This window comes from Bubalus bubalis, chromosome 3 (genome assembly GCF_019923935.1).
Source record: "Bubalus bubalis isolate 160015118507 breed Murrah chromosome 3, NDDB_SH_1, whole genome shotgun sequence".
NCBI lineage: Eukaryota > Metazoa > Chordata > Mammalia > Artiodactyla > Bovidae > Bubalus > Bubalus bubalis.
The window spans coordinates 145,781,845-145,805,332 of NC_059159.1; the positions used below are offsets into that span (position 1 = coordinate 145,781,845).

At 42.8% G+C, this 23,488-nt stretch overlaps 2 protein-coding genes across 5 annotated transcripts in view; one reads left to right on the plus strand and one right to left on the minus strand.

Annotated features, from left to right (window-relative positions):
* The window catches only part of LOC102398396 (centromere protein P), a 236,723-nt gene extending 221,990 nt beyond the window's left edge, over positions 1 to 14,733 (plus strand). For both annotated transcript variants that reach the window (XM_044940286.2, XM_006063106.4), the window contains 3 exons: positions 12,750 to 12,829; positions 13,972 to 14,063; positions 14,407 to 14,733. In XM_044940286.2, the coding sequence (XP_044796221.1) occupies positions 12,750 to 12,829; positions 13,972 to 14,063; positions 14,407 to 14,537 (303 nt within the window). In that variant the 3' untranslated portion in view covers positions 14,538 to 14,733. The remainder of the gene's footprint in view (positions 1 to 12,749; positions 12,830 to 13,971; positions 14,064 to 14,406) is intronic.
* Positions 14,569 to 23,488, minus strand: part of IPPK (inositol-pentakisphosphate 2-kinase) — a 56,723-nt gene continuing 47,803 nt past the window's right edge. For all 3 annotated transcript variants that reach the window (XM_025282062.2, XM_025282061.2, XM_006063096.3), the window contains 2 exons: positions 19,838 to 19,917; positions 14,569 to 17,243 (listed from right to left, as the gene is read on the minus strand). In XM_025282062.2, the coding sequence (XP_025137847.1) occupies positions 17,018 to 17,243; positions 19,838 to 19,917 (306 nt within the window). In that variant the 3' untranslated portion in view covers positions 14,569 to 17,017. The remainder of the gene's footprint in view (positions 17,244 to 19,837; positions 19,918 to 23,488) is intronic.

Genomic DNA, 23,488 nt, shown 5'->3' on the forward strand with positions numbered 1-23,488 from the left:
AAAAAAAAAAAAAAGCTCGACTTTGTTGGCTCACATCCTCTGTTTCCATTTTCTCTTGTTGCTGGGCCACATGATCCACCTTGGACTGTTGTTGGGCAAGCCTCTGGGGTCCTGGGGCCTGAGTTCCCCTCCAGCCCTTCATCATGATGTCTTTCTGTTCCCAAATAAAGATAAGTTTGTACAGGCCTTTTCCATTTCTTTGGTCAGCCTCAGCCTCTGGAAATTAGTATGTTTCTTCAAGTATTATTTAAATGTACAAATTGGCTGAACTTTAATATAATGAGATTAGGAAAGATAAGTAGAAAGTTTACAAACATTCAGGACTTCCCTGGTGGTCCAGTAGTTGAGAATCTACCTGCCAGTACAGGGGACATGGGTTCTATCCCTGGTCCAAGAAGATTCCATGTGCTGCGGGGCAACTAAGCCCATGCACCACAACTACTGAGCCCATGCTCTAGAGCCCGTGCTCTACAAGAGAAGCCACTGCCATGAGAAGCCTGGGCACCATGACTAGAGAGTAGCCCCGCTTGCTGCAGCTGGAGAAAGCCCACGCACAGCAACAAAGACCCAGTGCAGCCAGAAGAAAAAGAAAGTTTACAAGCATTCAAACAAACATTTTTATGAGTAAAATTTTCATGTAACAAAAAAATTTTAAGCTGCAGCTTTTGGCCCACTTATCTCAAATGTGGTTCAACTAATTCCAGTTTAACAAAGTCACGTGGATTCAGAATAGAGAAGTGTTAAGCAATTGAACTGTTATAAAATGAGCCAAGAAGAAGTCAACAGTAAAATCTCCATATTTTCAGAAAACTTTAAGCCTTTCCACATATTGAAATACCAAGAGAATGGGAATGCAGTGAAAACATTAGTTAGAGGACACAAAAAAATAATAAAAATTTATTGTGCATAAGATAAGACCTTCAAGGAAAAAGAAATCCAGAAAATACCTATCAAAAGATTGGCCCTTGGGGACTTCCCTGGCAGTCCAGTGGTTAGGACTCCATGCTTCCCCTGCAAAGGGTGTGGATTTGATCTCTGGTCAGGGAATAAGATCCCACATTGCAGTGCAGCATGGCCAGAAAAAAATGTGGCTTTGGCTATCAGTAGTGACCCCAAAAAAGGCATATTACTACTTCTCAAAACAGTATTTCAGATACCTCAGCATCAAGAAAGGCTTGCAGATTGTTAGCCTTAATTCAGGATGATCAGGTAAAAGAAAATAGATTTTATGTTCTTTGTCCCAAATCCTAGAATATCTGTACATATTTCATGCTTAGGTTTGGCTCTTCAGGACAGATATGATAGAGCTGAAGACCCAAAAAAGATAACAAAGTAGTTGAGATGGCTACTGGGCTTCTGGATGAGAAAAAGAACAAAGCTTTCTCCACCCTGGATGGCAGAGGCAGAGGGGAAGCATTCTGTGTTTACTTGCTTATTGTCTGTCTTCACTAGGTTGTATACTTCATGGGCTGAGGGGTGCTGTCTTTTGTATTTTAATTTTTTGTTGAAATATATAGATACAGGAAAGGACACACACGTCATAAATGCACAGTTGGATGATTTTTCACAAAATTACAGAACCATTCACTGGAAGAGGAAGCAAAGCAGGAGCAGCCCCAGGGCCCACCCACCTGCCACAGGTGCTGCAAGACGGGGTTGGTGCTTGTCACCGCATACACTGTCCCTGAGATCCATCCATGTGGAGTGTAACTGGTGATCATTCATTTCATAGCCCTTGAGCCTTCTGTCACGTGGATGAGCCACAAAGCATTCACCCAGGGCCCTGTCCCTGGCCCTTTCCAGGTCCTGGCAGTTGTAAACAGTGCTGCTGTGTGCATGTCTTTTGGTGATACAGGTACATGTTTATGTTGAGTAGAACTGCTGAATCTTAGGGTAGATGTATGTTCAGCTTTTGGAGGTGTTGTCAAAATAACTGTGCCCATTTACACTCTCACCAGCAGGGTGTGAGGGTAACAGTTGCTCATATCAGTTTCAACACTGGTTTTTCAGTTGTTTGTAGCCATTCAGGTGTGTATGTTGTGGTATTCCATTTGTAGTTTTTATTCTTACTTTCCTGATGCTCAGTGTTATTTTGTTCCAAGACATACCCAGCATTTAACAAAGTACCCAGTGTTTTTATAGGAGCTCTTTCAACACAGACAGAAATGTAAATTCACATTGGCTTAACAAAAAGCAAAGTTAGTCACTCCAGTTGAAGCAAAGAGCTGAAGTTCAGACAATTAAAGAAAGGGTAGCCTGCATGTGGGGATCACATCAAGATAGAGGATTTTCCCTCCTGTTGTGAGGCCCTCATTTCTGCACGATTCTCTGCTGGTTGTCTATCAGGGCAACACACAGGCCTCCCACAGCCTGGAAGAGGCTGACCACTGAACAGCCCCTGCTGGAAAAGGTTTTGTCCTCCCAGCATCTGTTATTTGGCCCAGGGTACATTATATGCTCTTCGTGAGGAGCTAACAGTCTATGATGACCTGAGCCAATCCTATGAAAGGGACAGGTCTGTTGCCAGAGTAAGGGTAATAAGAAAGCTTGCCAGGCAAAGAAAAACAGGTCTGACAGTCCACAATAGTTCCACACAATAGCCACGCTGCAAATCATTTTGAGTGATGAATTATCAATCCAAGTTCATCATGTGTGTAGGTCTCATTGTGTGTTAGAGGATGAATTTGAAATACTTTTACTTAAGAATTTCTCTAGGAAAATAAAGCAGTTTCAGGACAAGGCAGCAAAGAAAATCCTCTGCCCTCAATCAATTCAAGAGCTAGTCCATGCTGAAAATTTGAATTATTATAAGATGCATTTTGCCAGTTCATGGATGGTCTGTAGGCAGATGCATATGTGAAAGCGTTTTCATGTTTGCTCCTCTCTTATTACCTGTTTTGAGTCTCAAGTCAAGCCCAGGATCAGCTGACCCCTTCTTCCGGCCTGGTTCTAAGGGCACTGCCAGATGTGTTACTCTAAGACCCAAAGAACAACTGTGCATTTTCTCTTAAGAGTCTTATGTAAAAAAAAAAAATGGGAGCCCCTTATTAGAATAAGCATAATACTTAAACCCATGGCAGAACATAAGAAGGTGTATATAGAGTAAGGATCTAGGTGAATTTTCCTACCTCTCACAAAAATGTCATGTGGGATCCTGAGTGGAAATTCTGAAACAGAAAATGGACATTAAGTAAAAACTAAGATAGCTAAATAAAATATAGACTTCAGTTATAAAAGTGATATCTCAATATTGGTGCATTGATTGTAACAAATTACCACACCAATATTAGATGTTAATAATATAGGAACTCTGTACTATCCTTCCAATTTTTCTGTCAGTCTAAAACTGTTCTAAAAAATTATTTGTTTTAAATTCAGTAGAGGGGCTTGAAAGTAGCCCATGTACAGGGAGGGAGTTGTTGGTCCCTGAAGCATAAGCCTTATTGGTTTCAGGGTGAGTTTATCTGAGCTGGACCATGGGTCACCTGAAATTTGCTTCAAGAAAGCCATTGGAGTTAGGAAGCCAGCTCAGCTTGGCTTCTTTACATTGGGCTCAGGGTCATTGGAGCAGCCTTGCAAATCTCTGAGCTTTTTTCCTTATTTTTAAAGTGTGCATAATTGTATATCCCTGATTCATAAAGGTATCCTGTGAATAAATATGTAAAGATCTGGCAAAGTTAGAACTATTGTGCAAATAGAATACATTATTATTGTCCTTTGGATTATTTCACCAAGACCTGTTTCCTCTCTCACATTTTAATTCTCTTGCCTAATATTCATTTTGTTTTATGAAAATAAAGCTATCAGGACTTGATATAGTACAAGATTTGAACCATTTAAAATTTTAGCTACATGGAGAAGGCGATGGCACCCCACTCCAGTACTCTTGCCTGGAAAATCCCATGGATGGAGGAGCCTGGTAGGCTGCAGTCCATGGGGTCGCGAAGAGTCGGACACGACTGAGCGACTTCACTTTCACTTTTCACTTTCATACATTGGAGAAGGAAATGGCACCCCACTCCAGTGTTCTTGCCTGGAGAATCCCAGGGACGGGGGAGCCTGGTGGGCTGCCGTCTATGGGGTCGCACAGAGTCAGACACGACTGAAGCGACTTAGCAGCAGCAGCAGCAAAATGAATTTTTTACTTTTGACTTATATTTAAAAAGAACTAAGATCTTTTTACTTATATTTCTTTTTACAATAAAAATGGATTAATTATGCCTTAAAAAAATAAAATAAAATTTTAGTTACAAACATTACTTATGCCCTCTTTTATTTTGTCCCAAGGTGGGGATTTCCTCTATTTCTAAGGACATGAGTTGACTTAATTATTTATTTATTTTCTTTCCATTTTGACATACTGAAAGCATTTTATTTTATTAATTTTTTAATTGGAGGCTAATTACTTTACAATATTGTAGTGGTTTTTGCCATACATTGATATGAATCAGCCATGGATTTACATGTGTTCCCCATCCTGAAACCCCCTCCCATCTCCTTCCCCATTCCCATCCCTCTGGGTCATCCCAGTGCTCCAGCCTTGAAAGCATTTTAACATAGGACTCTAGAATACAAGTTTGGACATATATCATTAGCTTTATATATAAAATAATTTAAATACTATTTAAACCTTAAATTCTATACCCAAACTATTCAGCAAGTATGAGGGAAAATTGAAAATAGAAATGTAAAAGGCCTCCAAAGTGGACCATTGAAACATACTACCTTCATCAGCCACTCTGCTAAAATTCTTCAGAAATGACAGTAGAGAGAGTTTTAAAAGACATAATACACAAAAATGAAGAATAGGCCAGAGGAAGGCAGCAGTACATTCAGGAAGCAGATAATTATAGTTTGATGAGGCCCAGACAAAGCTGAGACCTAACCCCTGAAGGGAACATGCCGGAACAGTCGTTTGGAGGTTGCTTTGACTTTCCCTGGGAGTATGGGAACCGTCCCTGGGGGCAGGGCCTCAGGGGCCATTGCCACTGAAAAATGACCTCCAAGCCAAAGCTTTCCAGCTGTGTGTGACTCTCAGCACGCAGGAGACTGGGAAAGCTATCTTCCTTGGAGGAAGGAACAAATCAACCGATTTGTTCTCTGGAACCTCTGAAAGAGGGACTGTGGGTAGAAGAATTAGTAGAAAGTCTATATGAGAGGCAGTCCATCCTCGCCCTGACAGAAGGCCTGTGTGAAAAAGCTTGGCACTGCTAAAAGGGGCCTGGACTCTGCAATGCAACCTCACTCCTCTGGAGAGAAAACTAAGAATCTCTAATAAAAAATAGGCACACAGGAGTTCCTTGGTAGGCTAGTGGATAGGATTCTGGGCTTTCACTGCCATGGCCTGGGTTCAGTCCGTGGTCCAGGAATGAGACCTAGCAAGCCACATAGTGCAGCCAAAAAATATACGCACAGCAAGTTGCTCGCACTAGATCAGGAGCCCATTACCATTAGGGACCTAATAAGTCTTATACCATATGGAATATGTGAACAAACCTTTAGGGGCTATTGTGTTTCCCAATCAAAATGGTTTTGTTGGTACCTTCAAAATCAGTTGCCAGCATGAATTATGTTACAAGTTGATTATAATCACACTTGGCCTCTTTATTACAACTATAGTTGAATTTAGAAATGTGAAATGGTAGTATTATTTATTAGCTCAGGTTTTGGAATCTGATTGCCTTAGGTTTGAATCTGTTTACTAGTTGTGCAATCTTGAGCACGTATCTTAATTTTTTTAAGCCTCAGTTTCATTTAAATGGGCATTATACCAATGGCTTCATATGAGTTCTGTCATCTTTGAATGAGCTAATGCATGTTAAGGACATGGGGCCTATAACTGTTAGTTCAGTTCAGTCACTCAGTCGTGTTTGACTCTTTGCAACCCCATGAACCGCAGCACTCCAGGCCTCCCTGTCCATCACCACTTCCCGGAGTTTACTCAAACTCATGTCCATTGAGTCGGTGATACCACCCAGCCATCTCATGCTCTGTTGTCTCCTTCTCCTCCTGCCTTCAATCTTTCCCAGCATCAGGGACTTTTCCAGTGAGTTAGCTCTTCATATCAGGGGGCCAAATTATTGGAGTTTCAGCTTCAACATCAGTCCTTCCAGTGAACACCAAGGACTAATCTCCTTTAGGATGGACTCGTTGGATCTCTTTGCAGTCCAAGGGACACTAAAGAGTCTTCTTCAACACCACAGTTCAAAAGCATCAATTCTTCGGCTCTCAGCTTTCTTTATAGTCCAACTCTCACATCCATACATGACCACTGGAAAAACCATAGCCTTGACTAGACGGAACTTTGTTGGCAAAGTAATGTCTCTGCTTTTGAATATGCCATCAAGGTTGGTCATAACTTTCCTTCCAAGGAGTAAGCATCTTTTAATTTCATGGCTGCAATCACCATCTGCAGTGATTTTGGAGCCCCAAAAATAAAGTCTGACACTGTTTCCCCATCTATATGCCATGAAGTGATGGGACTAGGTGGCATGATCTTCGTTTTCTGAATGTTGAGCTTTAAGCCAACTTTTTCACTCTCCTCTTTCACTTTCATCAAGAGGCTCTTTAGTTCTTCTTCACTTTCTGCCATAAGGGTGGTGTCATCTGCATATCTGAGGTTGTTGATATTTTTCCTGGCAATCTTGATTCCAGCTTGTGCTTCTTCCAGCCCAGCATTTCTCATGATGTACTCTGCATGTAAGTTAAATAAGCAGGGTGACAATATACAGCCTTGATGTACTCCTTTTCCTATTTGTAACCAGTCTGTTGTTCTATGTCCAGTTCTAACTGTTGCTTCCAGACCTGCATACAGATTTCTCAGGAGGCAGGTCAGGTGGTCTGGTATTCCCATCTCCTTCAGAATTTCCCACAGTTTATTGTGATCCACACAGTCAAAGGCTTTGGCTGTTAAATTTTATGTGCCAGTGTGGATGTGTAATGTGTCTTTTGAAAGAGAAAACACCTTAAAAGCTCAAAATGTCTGTGAATCTATGAAAAAATTCAAATTAGACCATAGTAACTTCTCTTAACTTTTAAAAAAGTATTTTTTATTCGGCTGTGCTGGCTCTTAGCTGTGGCATGTGCAATCTTTAGTTGCAGCATGTGGGATCCAGTTCCCTGACCAAGGATTGAACCCAAGCCGCCTTCATTGGGATCACAGAGTCTTAGCCGCTGGACCACTAGGGAAGTGCCCAGACCATAGTAATTTTAAATTATGATCAGTTTCAATGCTTTGCACATTACTTTGAGATACATAAAATAGTGAGTTTTATTAGTAACAATAAAATTACCAGTGAATAGCTGAATATTACTTTCATCATCTGCCTGCATTTCATTATTTTGCTGGCACGATTACATGTTAAAAACTGTATGAAGAGAAAGTTGTGAAATTTAAAGAGTTTCTAGCGCTGATTATTACACGTATGTGTGTGTGTGTGTGTGTATTCAGCTTCTTAATTATCATTTCTGACTACTGTAAAAGAAACCAACTTGCCTTGCTTTTTAATTATTAGTCTAGAAGGGAACAGACTACATATAAAAATACAATTGCTACCCAATTAGTTAGAATGAAAATGACGATCTTAAAAATCTTAAGAACTACTTCTTGGACTTGTATCCCCACCTGAAGTGATGTTTATTGTCTAGTACTCTTAATGGAGTAGATCTTTTACGGGTACACTTGCCTTCAGATTTATTGCAGGGTGTATGTTTCTTGGCTATATATTTGATTGATTTTGCTTGCCTAAATTTCCCCTCTCCATTCTAAACAGGGAAGGTATAAAGGGATTATTTGTGTAAGCTCTCTTCCTTCCTAGGAGTAGAGTGATTTTATAGCTGCAGAAGGAAGAAGGCTAGAAAATTCTGGGGGGTGGATAGAGGTATTGAGGTCATCGCCTGCTTGTTTGTTAGTATGTGTGTGCAGAAGGATTCCCAAAGGGCTGTGGTATGTGCATGCTCGTGCATGTGTCACACCAACCTGTCTTACCAAGCTCTTCCCCCTGAGAGAGCCTGTAAGCCACCAAAGTCCCAGGAGCAATGAGCCTAGGTCTTGGTTTCTAAATACCATCAGCTTCCTAAAGAAACACTGATATACGTAGAATAAATCAGTGATTTGTGAGTCAATGCTGATAGAAAATAAATAAGGGAAAAGTAAAAGCTCGTTTTTCTGGTGAAAATCTACTTGCCAGTGTGGAAGGAATGATGGAGACAGTCACCCTTTGGCACCCCTCATGTGGTTGACTCAGCTTTGAGGCACCAGCAGGCCCAGGCTGATGAGTGGATGTCTGAGGAGCCAGACAGTGGCCTGGTCTCATGATGTCCCCTTGGAAAATTCCAATAACAGGGGGGAAAGGGTGGCTTTTGGGTCACCCCACAAGCACAGCAGCATTTCTGGAGCACTCCCAATGTGGCATCATGAGGAGACATCAGACGTGGACTGAGGCCCAAGAGGCCTCATTTTCCAAACTGCCAAAACTGCCTGGGGCAGCTGGGGCAGGGAGAGTGTGATGGTCACAGGAGGGAGCTGGGAACATCTGAAAATTTCTGGTTAGAATGTTGTTTGGTAAAGCAGGAAGATGGCCCTGTTTGGGGAAATGCCACTGAGTGTCCAGGGATGAGGGGGGTATCATGACTACCACTCACTCTAGATACCTATGAACACTCAAGGATACATTTAAACTCAAGATTCAAGGTTTCCATTTATTTAAGTGGCAGGGGGGAGTAAACTAGGATAGTATGACTAATCTGTCATACATGGTTGGTTTTCTCTAAAGTTCTGTTTAAAATTCTCTTCCCTTTGGACCAGCATCCAGCAGCCATTCCAACAGTAAAGTGGGTCTCAGGTAGAAAACTGGGATGAATAACAAATTCCCAGCTTTCTCAAAGCTACCATTTTTTCTATCATAAACACCAGGAGAGTTCTTGACTGCAGACTCCAGGCACATGGCAAGCAGCTAAATAAACACACACACAACCCCCACCCCTTTTTTTTGGCTGCACTGTGTATCATGCGGCTTCCCTGGTGGCTCAGATGGTAAAGCCTCTGCCTGCAATGCAGGAGACCTGGGTTTGATCCCTAGGTCGGAAAGATCCCCAGGAGAAAGAAATGGCAACCCACTCCAGTAGTCTTGCCTGGAAAATTCCATGGACAGAGGAGCCTTGTATCATGCAGGATCTTAATTGGACCAGGGATCAAACTCATGCCCCCAGTATCGGGAGCATGAAGTCTTTAATCACTGGACCACCAGGAAAGTTCTAAACATCCATTTTTGAATCACCACTTAGGACAAACTTCCTGTGAAAGACTGACAGGCCCAATGTACGTACAGGATCAGCACAACGCAGCCTGTTCCCAGCCTTCCCAACAACACTGTGAAGCACAAGGCTCCCATTTGCTCCCTTTAGGTTCCAGGCCCGGACCTTAGTTTTTACTAGTGGCGGAATGTGAAGTGTCTAAGGTGATTTCCAAGTCAGGCTGATAACTTTCCTGTCAACCTTTTTTGTGTGTGTGTGCAGCTATTTTTTCATGTTAAATATTCTAAAACACACTGGCCAGATGGCTGCCTTATCTGAGTTCATCATCTTAATCCTTTCTTGGTGATTCTGTTGTCTTTTTTGAATGTCAAATACAGTAATATGTAGAACTTTTAATTGCTTTTGAAATGTACTGATATTTGGCAGCCTCTTGATGAAAGTGAAAGTGGAGAGTGAAAAAGTTGGCTTAAAGCTCAACATTCAGAAAACGAAAATCATGGCATCCGGTCCCATCACTTCATGGGAAATAGATGGGGAAACAGTGGAAACAGTGTCAGACTTTATTTTTATGGGCTCCAAAATCACTACAGATGGTGACTGCAGCCATGAAATTAAAAGACGCTTACTCCTTGGAAGGAAAGTTATGACCAACCTAGATAGCATATTCAAAAGCAGAGACATTACTTTGCCAACAAAGGTTCGTCTAGTTAAGGCTATGGTTTTTCCTGTGGTCATGTATGGATGTGAGAATTGGACCATGAAGAAGGCTGAGCACCGAAGAATTGATGCTTTTGAACTGTGGTGTTGGAGAAGACTCTTGAGAGTCCCTTGGACTGCAAGGAGATCCAACCAGTCCATTCTGAAGGAGATCAGCCCTGGGATTTCTTTGGAAGGAATGATGCTAAAGCTGAAACTCCAGTACTTTGGCCACCTCATGAGAAGAGTTGATTCATTGGAGAAGACTCTGATGCTGGGAGGGATTGGGGGCAAGAGGAGAAGGGGACGACAGAGGATGAGATGGCTGGATGGCATCACTGACTCGATGGACTTGAGTCTGAGTGAACTCCGGGAGTTGGTGATGGACAGGGAGGCCTGGCGTGCTGCGATTCATGGGGTCGCAAAGAGTCAGACACGACTGAGCGACTGATCTGATCTGATCTGAGCTGATCAGACCCACTTTGCATTTAGTTGTATCACTTTTTCCAATTTTTCTGTCTTCTCCCTCCAGGCCATCTGTATGCGTACACTCTGTCGATGAGACCCACACTTTGTATTTCTAACTATCAGCAACAGTATCCAGACTTTGCTGTTTATGTTGTGTCTCTGGGCTCCTCTTCAGCCTTTAGTTGCTTTCTTCCTGTCAGCTTTGAATATTTGAGGTCACCAGGCAAGTGAATGAAGCTGGATAAATGGGGCAATATTATTAACTTGTATAAAAGGAAACTTTCCACACAAGTCCCTAAGAGCTCTCCAGAAATGCCCGATCTCTTCCTAATGTCAGCATTTCTACTTTTGGTTTTTATTTTAAAAACTAAAAGGAGTACATTTTATTTTATTTTTTTTTTAGTGAAAGCTTTTAATCTAAACCTTCCTTTTGCTCATGAGAAGAAGGCCTAGAGAGGCTGAGGTCTGCTTGGAGGCAGACCAAGCCCTTGGGCCTCACGCTGGAACTGGCCCAGGCCACGTGCTTTCAGCTCAGCCTGGAAGTTATACTGCCACAGTCACATGTTCTCCTTTACATTCCTCATACAGTTGTTATTAATTTAGAAGAGCCTGAGGTTTAAAAACCAGCCAGCACTTTCCATTTAAAAAATTTAGGTATACATTTTCTCATAAAAACTGTTTCTCTGAAATTAGAAGTCATCTGTAAGTTTAAACCAGGCCCCCCCCCCCCCCCCCCCAGCCTTTGGTCAGAATGGCTTGGTGTTTGGATGTGTTCTTGCTCCATCAGCATCTTTCACACACGGGTCTGGGAGCACTGGCCTCACACGCTGGCAACAAGCTCACTGATACGTGGGCTAGTCCTTTGAAAGTTGTGACACAACTTTGTCCCCACAAGACCTCATTTGAGGGAGCTTATTTTGTTCAGCCCATCAAGTACCTGTGGCCTCAGGAAGGCCCCATCCTCTGAAGCCCATAGGTTCTGCCCACACACAGTTCCAGCCCTGTCCCTTGTCTTGCAGGGGGAGGGGGGCTGTCTGACTGGCTGCTAGACCAAGCATTTCTCAGATGAAGCTGCACCTCACTGTCCTTCCATGAGGCTTAGGGTGGCCCTCAGGGCAGGGTGTAGGTTTGGATTTGGGACGTGGCAGGGCTTACATCTGATCTCAGCATCAGCCCAGGTGTCCGTTTCTATAGCAAGAGCTGTAAGAAGAGGGAAAGAAAATATGTCTTTCAAAAGCTGTCCCTTGTGGAACTTGAAATCTCACTGTGGAGCCTACTTTAAGTCTCTGTCATATCACCCCAACCCCACAATCTGTTCTTAAAAGAACAAACAAAAATTTTTCCAAGAACTGAAGACAGAGCCACTCATTACTCTGTTGTAAACATTCTGTTTGGATTCCTGCAAAGCTTTGTTGTTCTAATGACATACAAGTCAAGTCTAATACTGGAGGTTCCCAGGGCCCACTACAAATAACAGAAAGAAGCAGACAATTCCAAAACTATTACATGGGGTCAGGGGGAGTCAACCCCTAGAAATTTGTGAAATTCTACTTCATTTTCGTTTAAGAATACTTTCGACTCTAAAACGGTACATGATCTCATCATGAAGCTGACCTCTAGCAGAGCATGCTTTCTGAAAACCTATTACCCAGAATTGCCAGACACCATGCCTGGTGAGACCCGTAGGTCACTAGGAGAGCTCAGGTAGCCCCACGCTGGCTGTGCAGGAGCCGTCTGCATGCAGTTACCAGTATGCGGACCAGGGCCATTCAGCAGCAAGTGTGAAGGCAGGGTGGAAGCACCCACTGTTGGAGCGGCAAGCCCACGGACCTCAGTTTGAAAGGCTTTTGGGCCAAATGTTAAAGCTCTGAAGAAAAACATTTGCTTTACAATAAGAAACCTGGCATGTAGCACCTCACTTCAGTCATCAGGATCAGCATCACCTTCATGAGGCAGCTGGCCAGCATGTGTGACCAGCCTCCTCAAGCTGTCCAGGTCACGAGACAAGACAGAGGAAGTATGTTGGCCAAATGCTGCAGGGCCCTGGGTAGACAAGCCAGGAAAATCAGAATGCAGTCGTGTAACTTGTTAACACTGGGTGGTTGTCAGTGTGGAATCCAGGAGGCTGTGTGACAGTAGAGATCTAGATCAGGCAGGGCTGATGAGCACAGAAGCCAGGAGCGGACGGCCACGGCTAGGATGCCATGATGAAAGTGGCACGCCTGATAATTAAGATTTTCAGGGAATGCAATGACCACAGGGAGATACTGTTTTGTGCCCACTACATGTTAATGTGACCCCACAGATTTCTCTGTTTCTTCTCCCCACAGGAAAAGTACCCAGAAGCTGTGCAGCTCTCAGAGGGGGCCTCCTCCAACTGCATGGGTATTAGGAACCCCAGTCAACCTGGGTGAGTGCACAGGCCCCACCAAGTCCCTCCCCAACCCAGACAGTTCTTTCCTGTTAAAAACGATTACAAATAGTAGAAAACAAATGTAAACCACCTAACTGACATCTTGAGATGTGTCTGTGGAGTTATAACAGATAGCAGCGATGGCAGGAGAGCACCAGGGGGAGCTTGCTGGGTGAGGGAGAAGGGGAACGTGGGGACTGTAAACACAAATGGGATCTATGAGGAAAAGTCCAGCAGGTGCCGGTCTCACTGCTGGAGTCCTTAGGGAGGGGAGGCCAGAGGGGTGGAGTTCTATTTTCATCGACTTATTTCAAGAAAGGTGGGGAGTCTGCAAGTACTGAGTGAGGGGAGAAGTCACCCAGGTCCCCTTCCGCCCACTGTGGGTACCTTTATGTGCACGTGGGCAGGATGTGCTTCTGTGACCTGCGCCTACAGATGTTTCGTTCCAAGCTTTAAAATGGTGTGGTTATGTAAGCCTCTGGAACATGCCTTGTTATTCAACATTATTTCCAAAATTCACCTATGGTGGTGCCTATAGCTATAGCTAATTCATTTTCACTGTTTACACTCCATTAGGTGAATATATGTATTTCTGCATTCTTCAAGTCTTGGGCCTTTGGGTTATCATTATCTTCCACTATTTCTAACATTCCTGTTTATGTCCTTGGGCACACAAGTACACAGGCTTCTCTTGAGTATATACTTAGAAATGAAATTCCTGGGTCATAGGGCAGATTCAGCTATCACTGCCAAATTCCTTTTAAAGTAGTTTATCAATTCGTATTTCCCAGGAGTAATCTTTTAAGTTCTCATTGCTGGATATCCTGTACTTCACTTGTACGGTCACATTAACATGTAGTGGGCACAAAACAGTATCTCCCTGTGGTCATTTTCCTGTATGTTAATGATGCTGAATATCTTCTCATGTTTAACTGGCCATACTCCCTCTTCACTTGTGGGTCTTTAAGATCAAGGGAGTCTGAGCACAGCCTTGGGGAAGGGCAGCAACTCCAAGGGTGACTGGGAAGAGAGCAGCATTCCTGCCCATGTAGGCATCCTCTCCTCTAGAGAGAGTCAAATGCTGCATACAGTTTAGTCTGATTTTTAAAGCACTCAGCAATGCATCTTACCTCTTTCAGATTTGAACTAGTCATTGTTTGGAGGATACAAATAGATGAAGAAGGGAAGGTTTTACCAAAGCTGGATCTTCTCACCAAAGTGCCGTTGCGAGGTAAGGATGTTCTGGTGATTTCTCACTGTGTTCAACACAGACACCTGCTCATTTCATCTGGTTTTATATGGCAAGAATCAAAAGTAAAAAATCTCACTGATGTACTTTTAAAATAGGTTTTCAAAATATTTTTTTGTCCATAATCCCTCAAAAAGCACATGGAAGTGGGGTTGCCCCTGTAAGGCCCCCCCAGGCTGTGAGGGCCTGATGTCTCTGCCTCAGGAACACGGGGAGGGGCCTGGGTCAAGGTGATTCAGTTGTCCTGGCTTCCCTTCAGTGCAGCCAGTTGAGAATGAGGGAAGTGTCTTGGTGAAGTGTCTTACCCGATTTATTTTCTTTACAGCCCTGGAACTGGACAAGAACAGAGTCATAGAAACTGCTCCTCTCAGCTTCCGAACCCTACTGGGCGTGCTGGGCATTGAAGCCACTCTAGAAAGCCTGATTAAATCATTTTGCACAGAGGAAAGCAGCTAATTCCCAAACAGTGAACAACTACACGTAGGAGTAAGATGCTGCACCTGGAGGTGTGTGATTTTATTGAATATAAACATTTGCTCTTTTCCACTTAGAAACCTTACCTTTAGAACATGTTTATGCAATTATGGCACATTATATTTAAGTTGTCAGGACAGGAAAAATAAATACAGTTATTTAAATTCAAAATACCAAACAAGTGACACATATAGTGTATTTTTTAAAGTAAACTCAACATCCGAGAAAGTACAGAAGTGGCTATCCATCCTGGGATATGGGGAGCCACCGTGCCCCTACCTTGGTATGAATCTAAGGGCAGAGGCGGCACCAGCCCATCTCAAAGGTTGGCCCTCCTCCTACCATCCACCACTGAGGGACTCCTGGAGGGCTTACCAGTGCAGCCTCATTTCTTTTACATTCCTCAGACACCTCAGGGGAGCCACACCGCCCTCCTCACCTCCTGGCTCTAGAAGCAGCACTGGAGGCTTTCACAGCACCTCTCAGCAGCAAGTCCTCTGACATTCACTCTTCATGGTCTTTCACAAAACAGGAGAGTGGTTAACATTAACAAATGCAGTAAGACAGCAAACAGGGCATTGCCCCTTCACACAGGGCCTTAGTCCCTGGCCCCTCTGCACAGAAGAAACAGTGTTTCCATTAAAGTCCCCCCGAGTCCTAAGTGCTGCACTGACCTGAGTCGCCAGTTTAAAGTAGAATGGGTGAAAACACTGTTTCCATCAAATGAAAGCCTCAGGGAAGGGGCTGAGGTGGAGTGTGAGAAGTGCAAAGGGTTGAGTCAAGACCCTCTAGCAAGAGATACTCATCTTTAATTTTTTTCCCCCAAATAGAGGGTGATTGTTTTCAGACTGTTCACTCCAGTCAGAATAGGCAACAGGAGGCTGCCCAGCCTACCTCCTTGAGGGGCTGGGGTTTCAGAGCTCCACACACAAGAGATTCAGGGTCCCCTGCATACCCTGGTGCTGGGCAAGACCATCCTCACCCCAGGCCAGCAACAAGGAACAACCTCAGGCCAAAACAACTCTGGCAGCTATCTACTTCCGTGCACTCTGGAGCCTGCAACTTGACCATGAGAACAGGGCTCCATGCACACCCCTATGTGTGGAATCTCCAAAGCCCTGTACCCAGCATCCCACATGAATGAGAGGCATGTGTTATTTGAGTATCTTTTTGAACCTCTGAGTGAAGAAGTAAGAAGTAAATGGTAGGACAGGACTGAAGAATAAATTCTAGAAGAGCTGGCTTGATTCAAATAAGCATAATTCTCAATTTATCACAAAATTCCCCACAAAAATTATAATCAGCAAAATATTCTCATTTTTTGTATAGTATTTTCATACAATCTCATGGTTTCACTATTATATTACAATAAGCCTTCATTAGTCCCTCAAAATGATGATATAAATAATCTATTACAACCTACCATAGAATAAAAAACTGAAGCCAAGATTCCCAACAGTTTTCATAGCAGCTGGGCATGCTTTTGGTGACCCCAACAAGAACCCTCTTGGTGCCAGCCAGGAGTCGCTCATCATGCAGAAGCAGGGCCCTGGGCAGCCCCGATGGGGAGGCGGTCCAGAATTACTCAAGGCCACCAACACCACACATCTTAGTGAAACCCGAATCAGGTTGCTGACCCTGGCAGAAGTAGCTGAGGTTTCCCAAACATCCAAAAATGTCAGAACACAGAACTGGCAGACGCACAGGCACCCCACAACACCCACCCTGGGCATAGCAGCTCAGAGTTACAGCTCTGCTTTCAGCTTCCACAGCAGCAATTTCAGGTGGGAAAGGATACCTTGTTTCCCCTAAAGTTAAAGATAAAATCATTCAACACAAAATAGAAAGTCAGTGCTCGCATGAGTGGTGTCTACCCCTGCCCTGAGTCCCACGCTCCCTGCTGACCCTGAGCAGAGCAATGGGTACAGCACCTCCACACGGACTGTGAGTCCGCTGCTCAGAACTGACGTCCACATCAGCAACTCAGCGCTCCCCACAGCAGGGAACTGCTAAACCCGTGCTGACACACGGCTTGTGTTGGAAGAGTGACCAGGTAACTCAGCTGGGAACGTTCCAGTAGTATCTGTGTTTTCTTCAAAGTCCAAACTGTAAGGTGTATGTGACAATTCAAGTTTTCTATGTTAGGATTCTGGTGGTAGGAAATCCAAACCTGGGGTCTTATAAGGCTTTTTAGAGATTAGATGTGAACCCTGGGTGGAAAGGGAGAACTGCCCAGGGGGGCCTCCAGGGACACAGCACACTGCTGGGCTCATGTCCAACATTCCTTGTCCTGGAAGCTGTCTCTAAGGGCATTCCATGTCTCCTAGAGGCAGTCCCACCTGAACAGGGCTTGAAAAGCAAAAACATTCACAGCCAGAAGTCACCCAACACAACAGAAAATAGCTCTATCATTCAACCTTCACATTCTGTGTTCAAGTTTCAAAGCCACTACAAGAAAAAGGTTAGACCTTATGGAGAACTAACGTGCAATCTTCGCTTTCCTTGAACCTTGTCGACATCACGGTGGCATCTTTGGCATGTACAGTCTTTAAATAGTAGTTGACTATCTTGCTATCCAGTTTATACTGATGAGGAATGCTCTCGTAGGGCTTGAGGTCCAGGTCCAGCACAGACACAGAGAAGGCAAACCTAGATCTCGATGAAGGGACAACAGGCCTTTGATCGGAGCTGGAAGCAAAAGAGCAATTTCAGAATACACAAACCTCCCAAATCCTTTCAACTCAGCTCACAAAGAGCACCCATTCTGTGCATCTATATGCATGCCATCTCTATCTATACCAGCTGTATGCCTCATGCTTGAAGCTTCTGCAAGAGAGGCACCTACTGTGATACCTACCAGCACACCAGATAAGAAAGAGTTAAAGTGCAGAAAGATGGAAAGGCAATTAAGTAGACTATGCAATTGATATTCCCCATATCCCAGTAGTATAAACAAAGCTAAAAATGTTACTTATCATGAGCCAAGTATTACAAAACCTAAGAAAAAGAAAGTAGATCTAGCCATACAACAGCCAAATGCATAAAATGTTAAGAACAGACTTCTCTTTACGTATCTTTTCCCATGTCTGGTGAGAAACTCTTGCTCCTCTATGCTTTTTCACATTAGGAAAGAGAGATCTGGTTTCATGTTTTATTCTCAAATTGTGTCTGTAGTGTTTTCTACTTTATTTCTTAGGGTTTAGCTTTGTGGTTTTTCTAAATATTGGAATAGTTGTATGCTTATAACAAAATATAAACAATTACTTGTACTTAAAACCCTTGATGCGAAGAGCTGACTCACTGGGAAAAAACCCTGATGCTGGAAAAGATTGAGGGCAGAAGAAGGGGACAACAGGATGAGATGGCTGGATAGCATCACCAACTCAATGGACATGAATTTGAGCAAATTCCAGGAGATAGTGAAGGACCAGGAAGCCTGGCATGCTGCAGTCCATAGGGTCACCAAGAGTCAGACATGACTTAGAACAACAGCAACAATCAAAACACTTGCAGGCTAGTTCTGAGTTTTGTACTAACATTTCTGTATATACCACTTAGCTCTCAAAGTGCTCTCAGTACGCATCCAAATGATTGGTTAAATACATTATACAAGCTTGGTTTAGCCCAAGAGAGAAGTATTAAGGAGTTCTGGTTTCTCCATGCATACTATTCTAGATTTAGACATTATTAAAAACAAATAAACAAAATACCAATTTCTAAAGGTCCTGCCTGGGAGAGGGAAGGCAGATAAAAACATTCCTATCTAATAACCTAATTAAGGCCTAGACTCTCATTCAATTCCTGCTCAGAAATACTGTTTTATAGGAAAAATGAATCCCTGGCTCAGTTGCTGGGGTCTTAGCTACTCCCTCCTGAACAGCAGAGAACATATATACAAATTAAGGTCTTGCTTCTGAGTCTCACTCTCAGGGCCTAAAACCCAAGCTTCATGCACCTGGGCTAGGACAGTGAACATCTCTGGCCCTCACCAAGGCTGCATATTTTATAGGAAACCACACATCACATCAGAACCAACACCCGACAAGATGACATGGATCAAGAAAGGAATCCATCACACAGAGTCTGGTGAGAGCATGGCGCAGGCCACTCCTGAGGAGCCTACTGGTCAGCCTCAAGCTCCCAGTGAGCCCAGATCTGAGTCTTCTGATACCTAAAATGCTTCTCTACCCTGTGGATGACACAGGTGCCCACATGGTTCAGAAGTTTCTGGACACATATCCTCACTCCTCTCCAAACACGTCAATTTCTGTTGACCAGCTGTGGTCAAGGGTGTCAGGACTTCTGGCCCCCACCCCATCACATTTCTGTATCCTGACTATATCCTTCCTTCAGGAAGGGCGATAGATAGTAACATTTGTGTGCTTTTCTCTCATCTAACAACACTAGCTTAATCCAAATGGATTCCTGCTGCTAAGCACTGGGAGCATTTTCTTAGGGGATAATGAGAGATTTCAACTAAACAACTCTTTTTAAAAATATTTCAGTTATGCCCGATAAATGTCCCTCCGTGTTTCCTATCAGAAAGTGGACAATCCTATGCCTGCCAAGAAGCAGGACTCTTAGGAATGTTTAGTTCAAAAGCATCAAAAAACCGAGTGGCTGGCAGCCAGTTACAAGGTCACCTTGACCCAGGAACACCCATCAGATTATGGAACATTCCACAAAACCGTGTGTGGGGTTTGGCACCCTGAAGATTAATGCTATCAACGAGAGAAGATTATCAGGTTCATCCTGAATTCCTAGGCAGAGATAGGATTGGATAATGATGCCCTGGGAGAGATGCTGCAAAGAGAAAACAGAACAATGGAATGTTGTTTTAAAGGCTTTGAAATGACTATAAAGGTTGGCACATCAGGACCTGGAAAAAGGAAGGAAAATAAGGCCTAGAGTAACCTACAGCTTCTTGGGCCTCTGAGCCATAACGGAAACTTGGGGTTTTCTTGGACAGAAAAGTATTTGCACCACAACATCTAAACTGCTTCTAAAGTCCTTGAGATATTTTCTTAGAAAACAGTAGTAATCTTGAATTTAATAGAACAAGCTTTTAAAATTATTCTCAAAAATATCTTTTTGACTTGTTACAATCTTCTAAAGAGCAAGAGTTAATAATCCCCATTGTATTAAGTAGGCCTTGGAAATTGGCCTTTGTTTATAGACGTGATCCTTCAAGGGCCTCTCTAACTATAAGGACACCAACTCTCTTGCCAAGCCACAGAATCTTACTAGACCAAGGACATGTGACATAGCAGAAGGTACCTCACCTTGCATCCTGCAGACAAGGAGAGAGTGCAATCATGATGGAGCAGTCCTTCGCAGTCATGGCAACCCGGTACTGCTGAACCTGCAGGGAAGGAGAAGTCAGTTCCATGGCACCACCACACATACCTTTCCCAACTGGAGAGGTCTGGGAACTTGTCCCAGATCAGGGGTGGGTTAGGAAGACCCAGGCCCAAAGGGCTCCTTAGAGGCCAGTCCTGCCCTCTGACCTCTCACTGTAGGCAATGTATGGACCCTGATTCCAGAGACCTAGGACTTCAGCAAGCAATCAGTCCACCTTGTAAGAAGAAGCAAAAGCCACACTGACAGCAGTGAGTATCACCCTGGGCCTTTGTTGCTGCACGTGGGCTTTCTCTAGTTGCAAACAGTGGAGGCTACTCTCTAGTTGCAGTGCAGACTTCAGTAGTTGCAGCACAGGGGCTCATTAGTTGTGGCTTGTGAGTCCTAGAGCATGCAGGCTTTAGAAACTGGCACGTAGGCTCAGTAGTTGGAAGTCTCGGGCACTAGATCTTGGGTTTAGCTGCTCCATGGCAGGTGGAATCTTCCTGGACCAAGGATCGAACCCATGCTGTCTGCATTGGCAGGAGGATTCTTATCCACTGTGCCACCAGGGGAGTCTCATTTGAATTTTTTAGACTGAACAGCTCTCACTTTTACAGAAATAAACTAGTTACAATAAAGTGGGCCCTACACATTATCACTAGCCTCAACATCTGTGTGATGGCAGATCATAACTTCTTGTCTCCCTTTCAGTCATTTCCTTCAATGAAACACATCAAGAGGACTGCCCTGAGACAACATTCAAGCTTCATTCCACAGGGCAGGAATGTGTGGGAAAGAGGGGAGAACCCCAAGTGTGGGTTACACAAGTGTGGCCCCAAGTGTGGCCTGCAAAAATCTTTACAGTAGGAGGAAAAAGAAGCTCTTCTCCTAATACTCATTTAGCTAAGAAATCAAGTATTTTACAATATATACACACACAAAAATCCAATCTAAAAGAATTACAGAGATAAATATTAAAAACAAAATATAAAATATTACATCCTAATCTGAAAGACTTAAAACATAAAAACCATGAAAGACAAAGACATCTGAATACCTAAAAATAAAAAGCTTTTATTTGATACAGTTATAATCCAAATATAAAAACTTGTTGAAGAATAGGAGAAAATATCTGCAGCATATAATAATCAACATCAAGAATATATACAAGATCTCCCTAGTGGTTCAGTGGTTAAGAATCCACTGTCCAATGCAGGAGGTTTGATCCCTGGTCGGGGAACTAAGAGCCCACATGCTGAGGGTCAGGTACTGAGCCTGTGCCCTCTGGAACCTGCGTATCACAAGTAGAGAGCCCATGAACCACGATGAAGACATCTGTGCTGCAAATAAGACCCTACACAGCCAAGATACATTTAAAAATATATATATAAAGTGCTACTATTCACAATACCTAAGACATGGAAACAACCTGAAAGTCCATTGACAGATGAATGGATAAAGATGTGGTACATATATACAGTGGAATACTACTCAGTCATAAAAAAGAATGAATGAAATAATTCCATTTGCAGCAACATGGATCCAACTAGAGATTATCATACTAAGTCAAGTAGATCAGAAGGAGACAAATACCATATGGTTTATTACTTAACACATGGAGTCTAAAATATGACACAAATTTATCTATAAAACAAACAGATTCACAGACATACTGAAGAGACTTGCTGTTGCTAAAGGAGTGGGGGTTAGGGGAAGGATGGACTGACAGTTTGGGATTAGCAGATTCAAACTATTATTAAAGAATGGATAAACAACAATGTATATCACAGAGAACTATATTCAATATCCTTAATAAGCCATAATGGAAAAAATATGAAAAAGAACCTATATACATTTATAACTGAATCACTTTGCTGTATAGCAGAAATTAACACTATATAAATCAACAATACTTCAATAAAATTTTTTTAAAATATATAAAATGCTAGGTCAATATGTAAAAAGAAAACTAATCAAAAAAGATATGGACCAAAGAAATTGACAAGATAAAAAATTGCCAATACATATATAAGATGTTCAAATATACTACTAATCAAGGAAATGCAAATTATAACTGAAAATTTTTGCTTTCATCACAAAAGTGTGTTATATATATATATATATATATATATATATATATATGTGAAAGGTCTAGACTTTCACTTCAAGCAATGCTGGAGTATAATCAGGGCCAACTCAACTGCTGAAGTAGAAAAAGCTAAACAAAATATCAAAAACACCTGCTTGAAGTCAAAGGTCACAAGACCAGCGAGAACTGCTTAACCAGGGCGAGGACAAAGACCTTTTCTGCCTAGGGAATGAATGACAATTCTGGGAGGCCAGCCAAGAGACACTTTAACCTTCAGGGCCATGGGACAGGAACCATGATGAATCCCTGCTCTGGGTTAGTATCCAAATGTTGCAGCTTTAGACAGGGTGAGCCAGAAGTCAACAGGCCTTACCAGGAACTGCAACTCTGCTTCAAAGAGAACAGTCACCAAAGCTGGATTAAGATGGCCCCAGCCTGCTAATGCTTCCCAGGTCCCTGACAGAAGCAAACCTAAAATTCTCTCTAGAAGAAGATAACATCCTAGGCCTCAGATTATCTCTAAACTAATTATACAAATACAGTTTCTGACACACAGGCAAAACTACCCAGGCACAAAAGATGATGCCATGAGAGAAAAACAGCAAAAAAAAAAAAACAAACACAAATGAACCCTCCCAAAACCCACAATGGTAGAAAGAGGTATCAGGTATCATGGACTCCAGGTATCAGAGGTACCACACACACACATGCTGCTCGGCTCAAAGAAATAAAATTGAGAACTTCAGAGAACTGGAGACTATGGGGTTTCCCTTGTATGTTACTTGTCGCTTGTCCCTTGCTGCTTTTAATATTCTTTCTTTGTGTTTAGTCTTTATTAGTTTGATTAGTATGTGTCTTGACATGTTTCTCCTTCGGTTTATCCAGAATGGGACTCTTTGGGCCTCTTGGACTTGATTGACTATTTCCTTTTCCGTGTTGGGGAAATTTTCAACTATAATCTCTTCAAAAATTTTCTCATAGCCTTTCTTTTTCTTTTCTTCTTCTGGGACCCCTATAATTTGAATGTTGGTGCATTTGATATTGTCCCAGAGGTCTCTGAGACTATCCTCACTTCTTTTCATTCTTTTTTACTTTATTCTGCTCTTCAGAAGTTATTTCCACCATTTTATCCTCCAGCTCACTGATTCATTCTTCTGCTTCAGATATTCTGCTGTTGATTACTTCCCTGGTGGCTCAGACGGTAAAGTGTCTGTCTACAATGTGGGAGACCTGGGCTCGATCTCTGGGTTGGGAAGATCCACTGGAGAAGGAAATGGCAATCCACTCCAGTACTATTGCCTGGAAAATCCCATGGACAGAGGAGCCTGGTAGGCTATAGTCCATGGGGTCGAAAAGAGTCAGACACGACTGAGCGACTTCACTCACTCACTCAGAGTACTTTTAATTTCAGTACTTGTGTTGTTTGTATGTTTATTCTTTAATTCTTCTAGGTCTTTGTTAATTGATTCTTGCATTTTCTCCATTTTGTTTTCAAGGTTTTCGA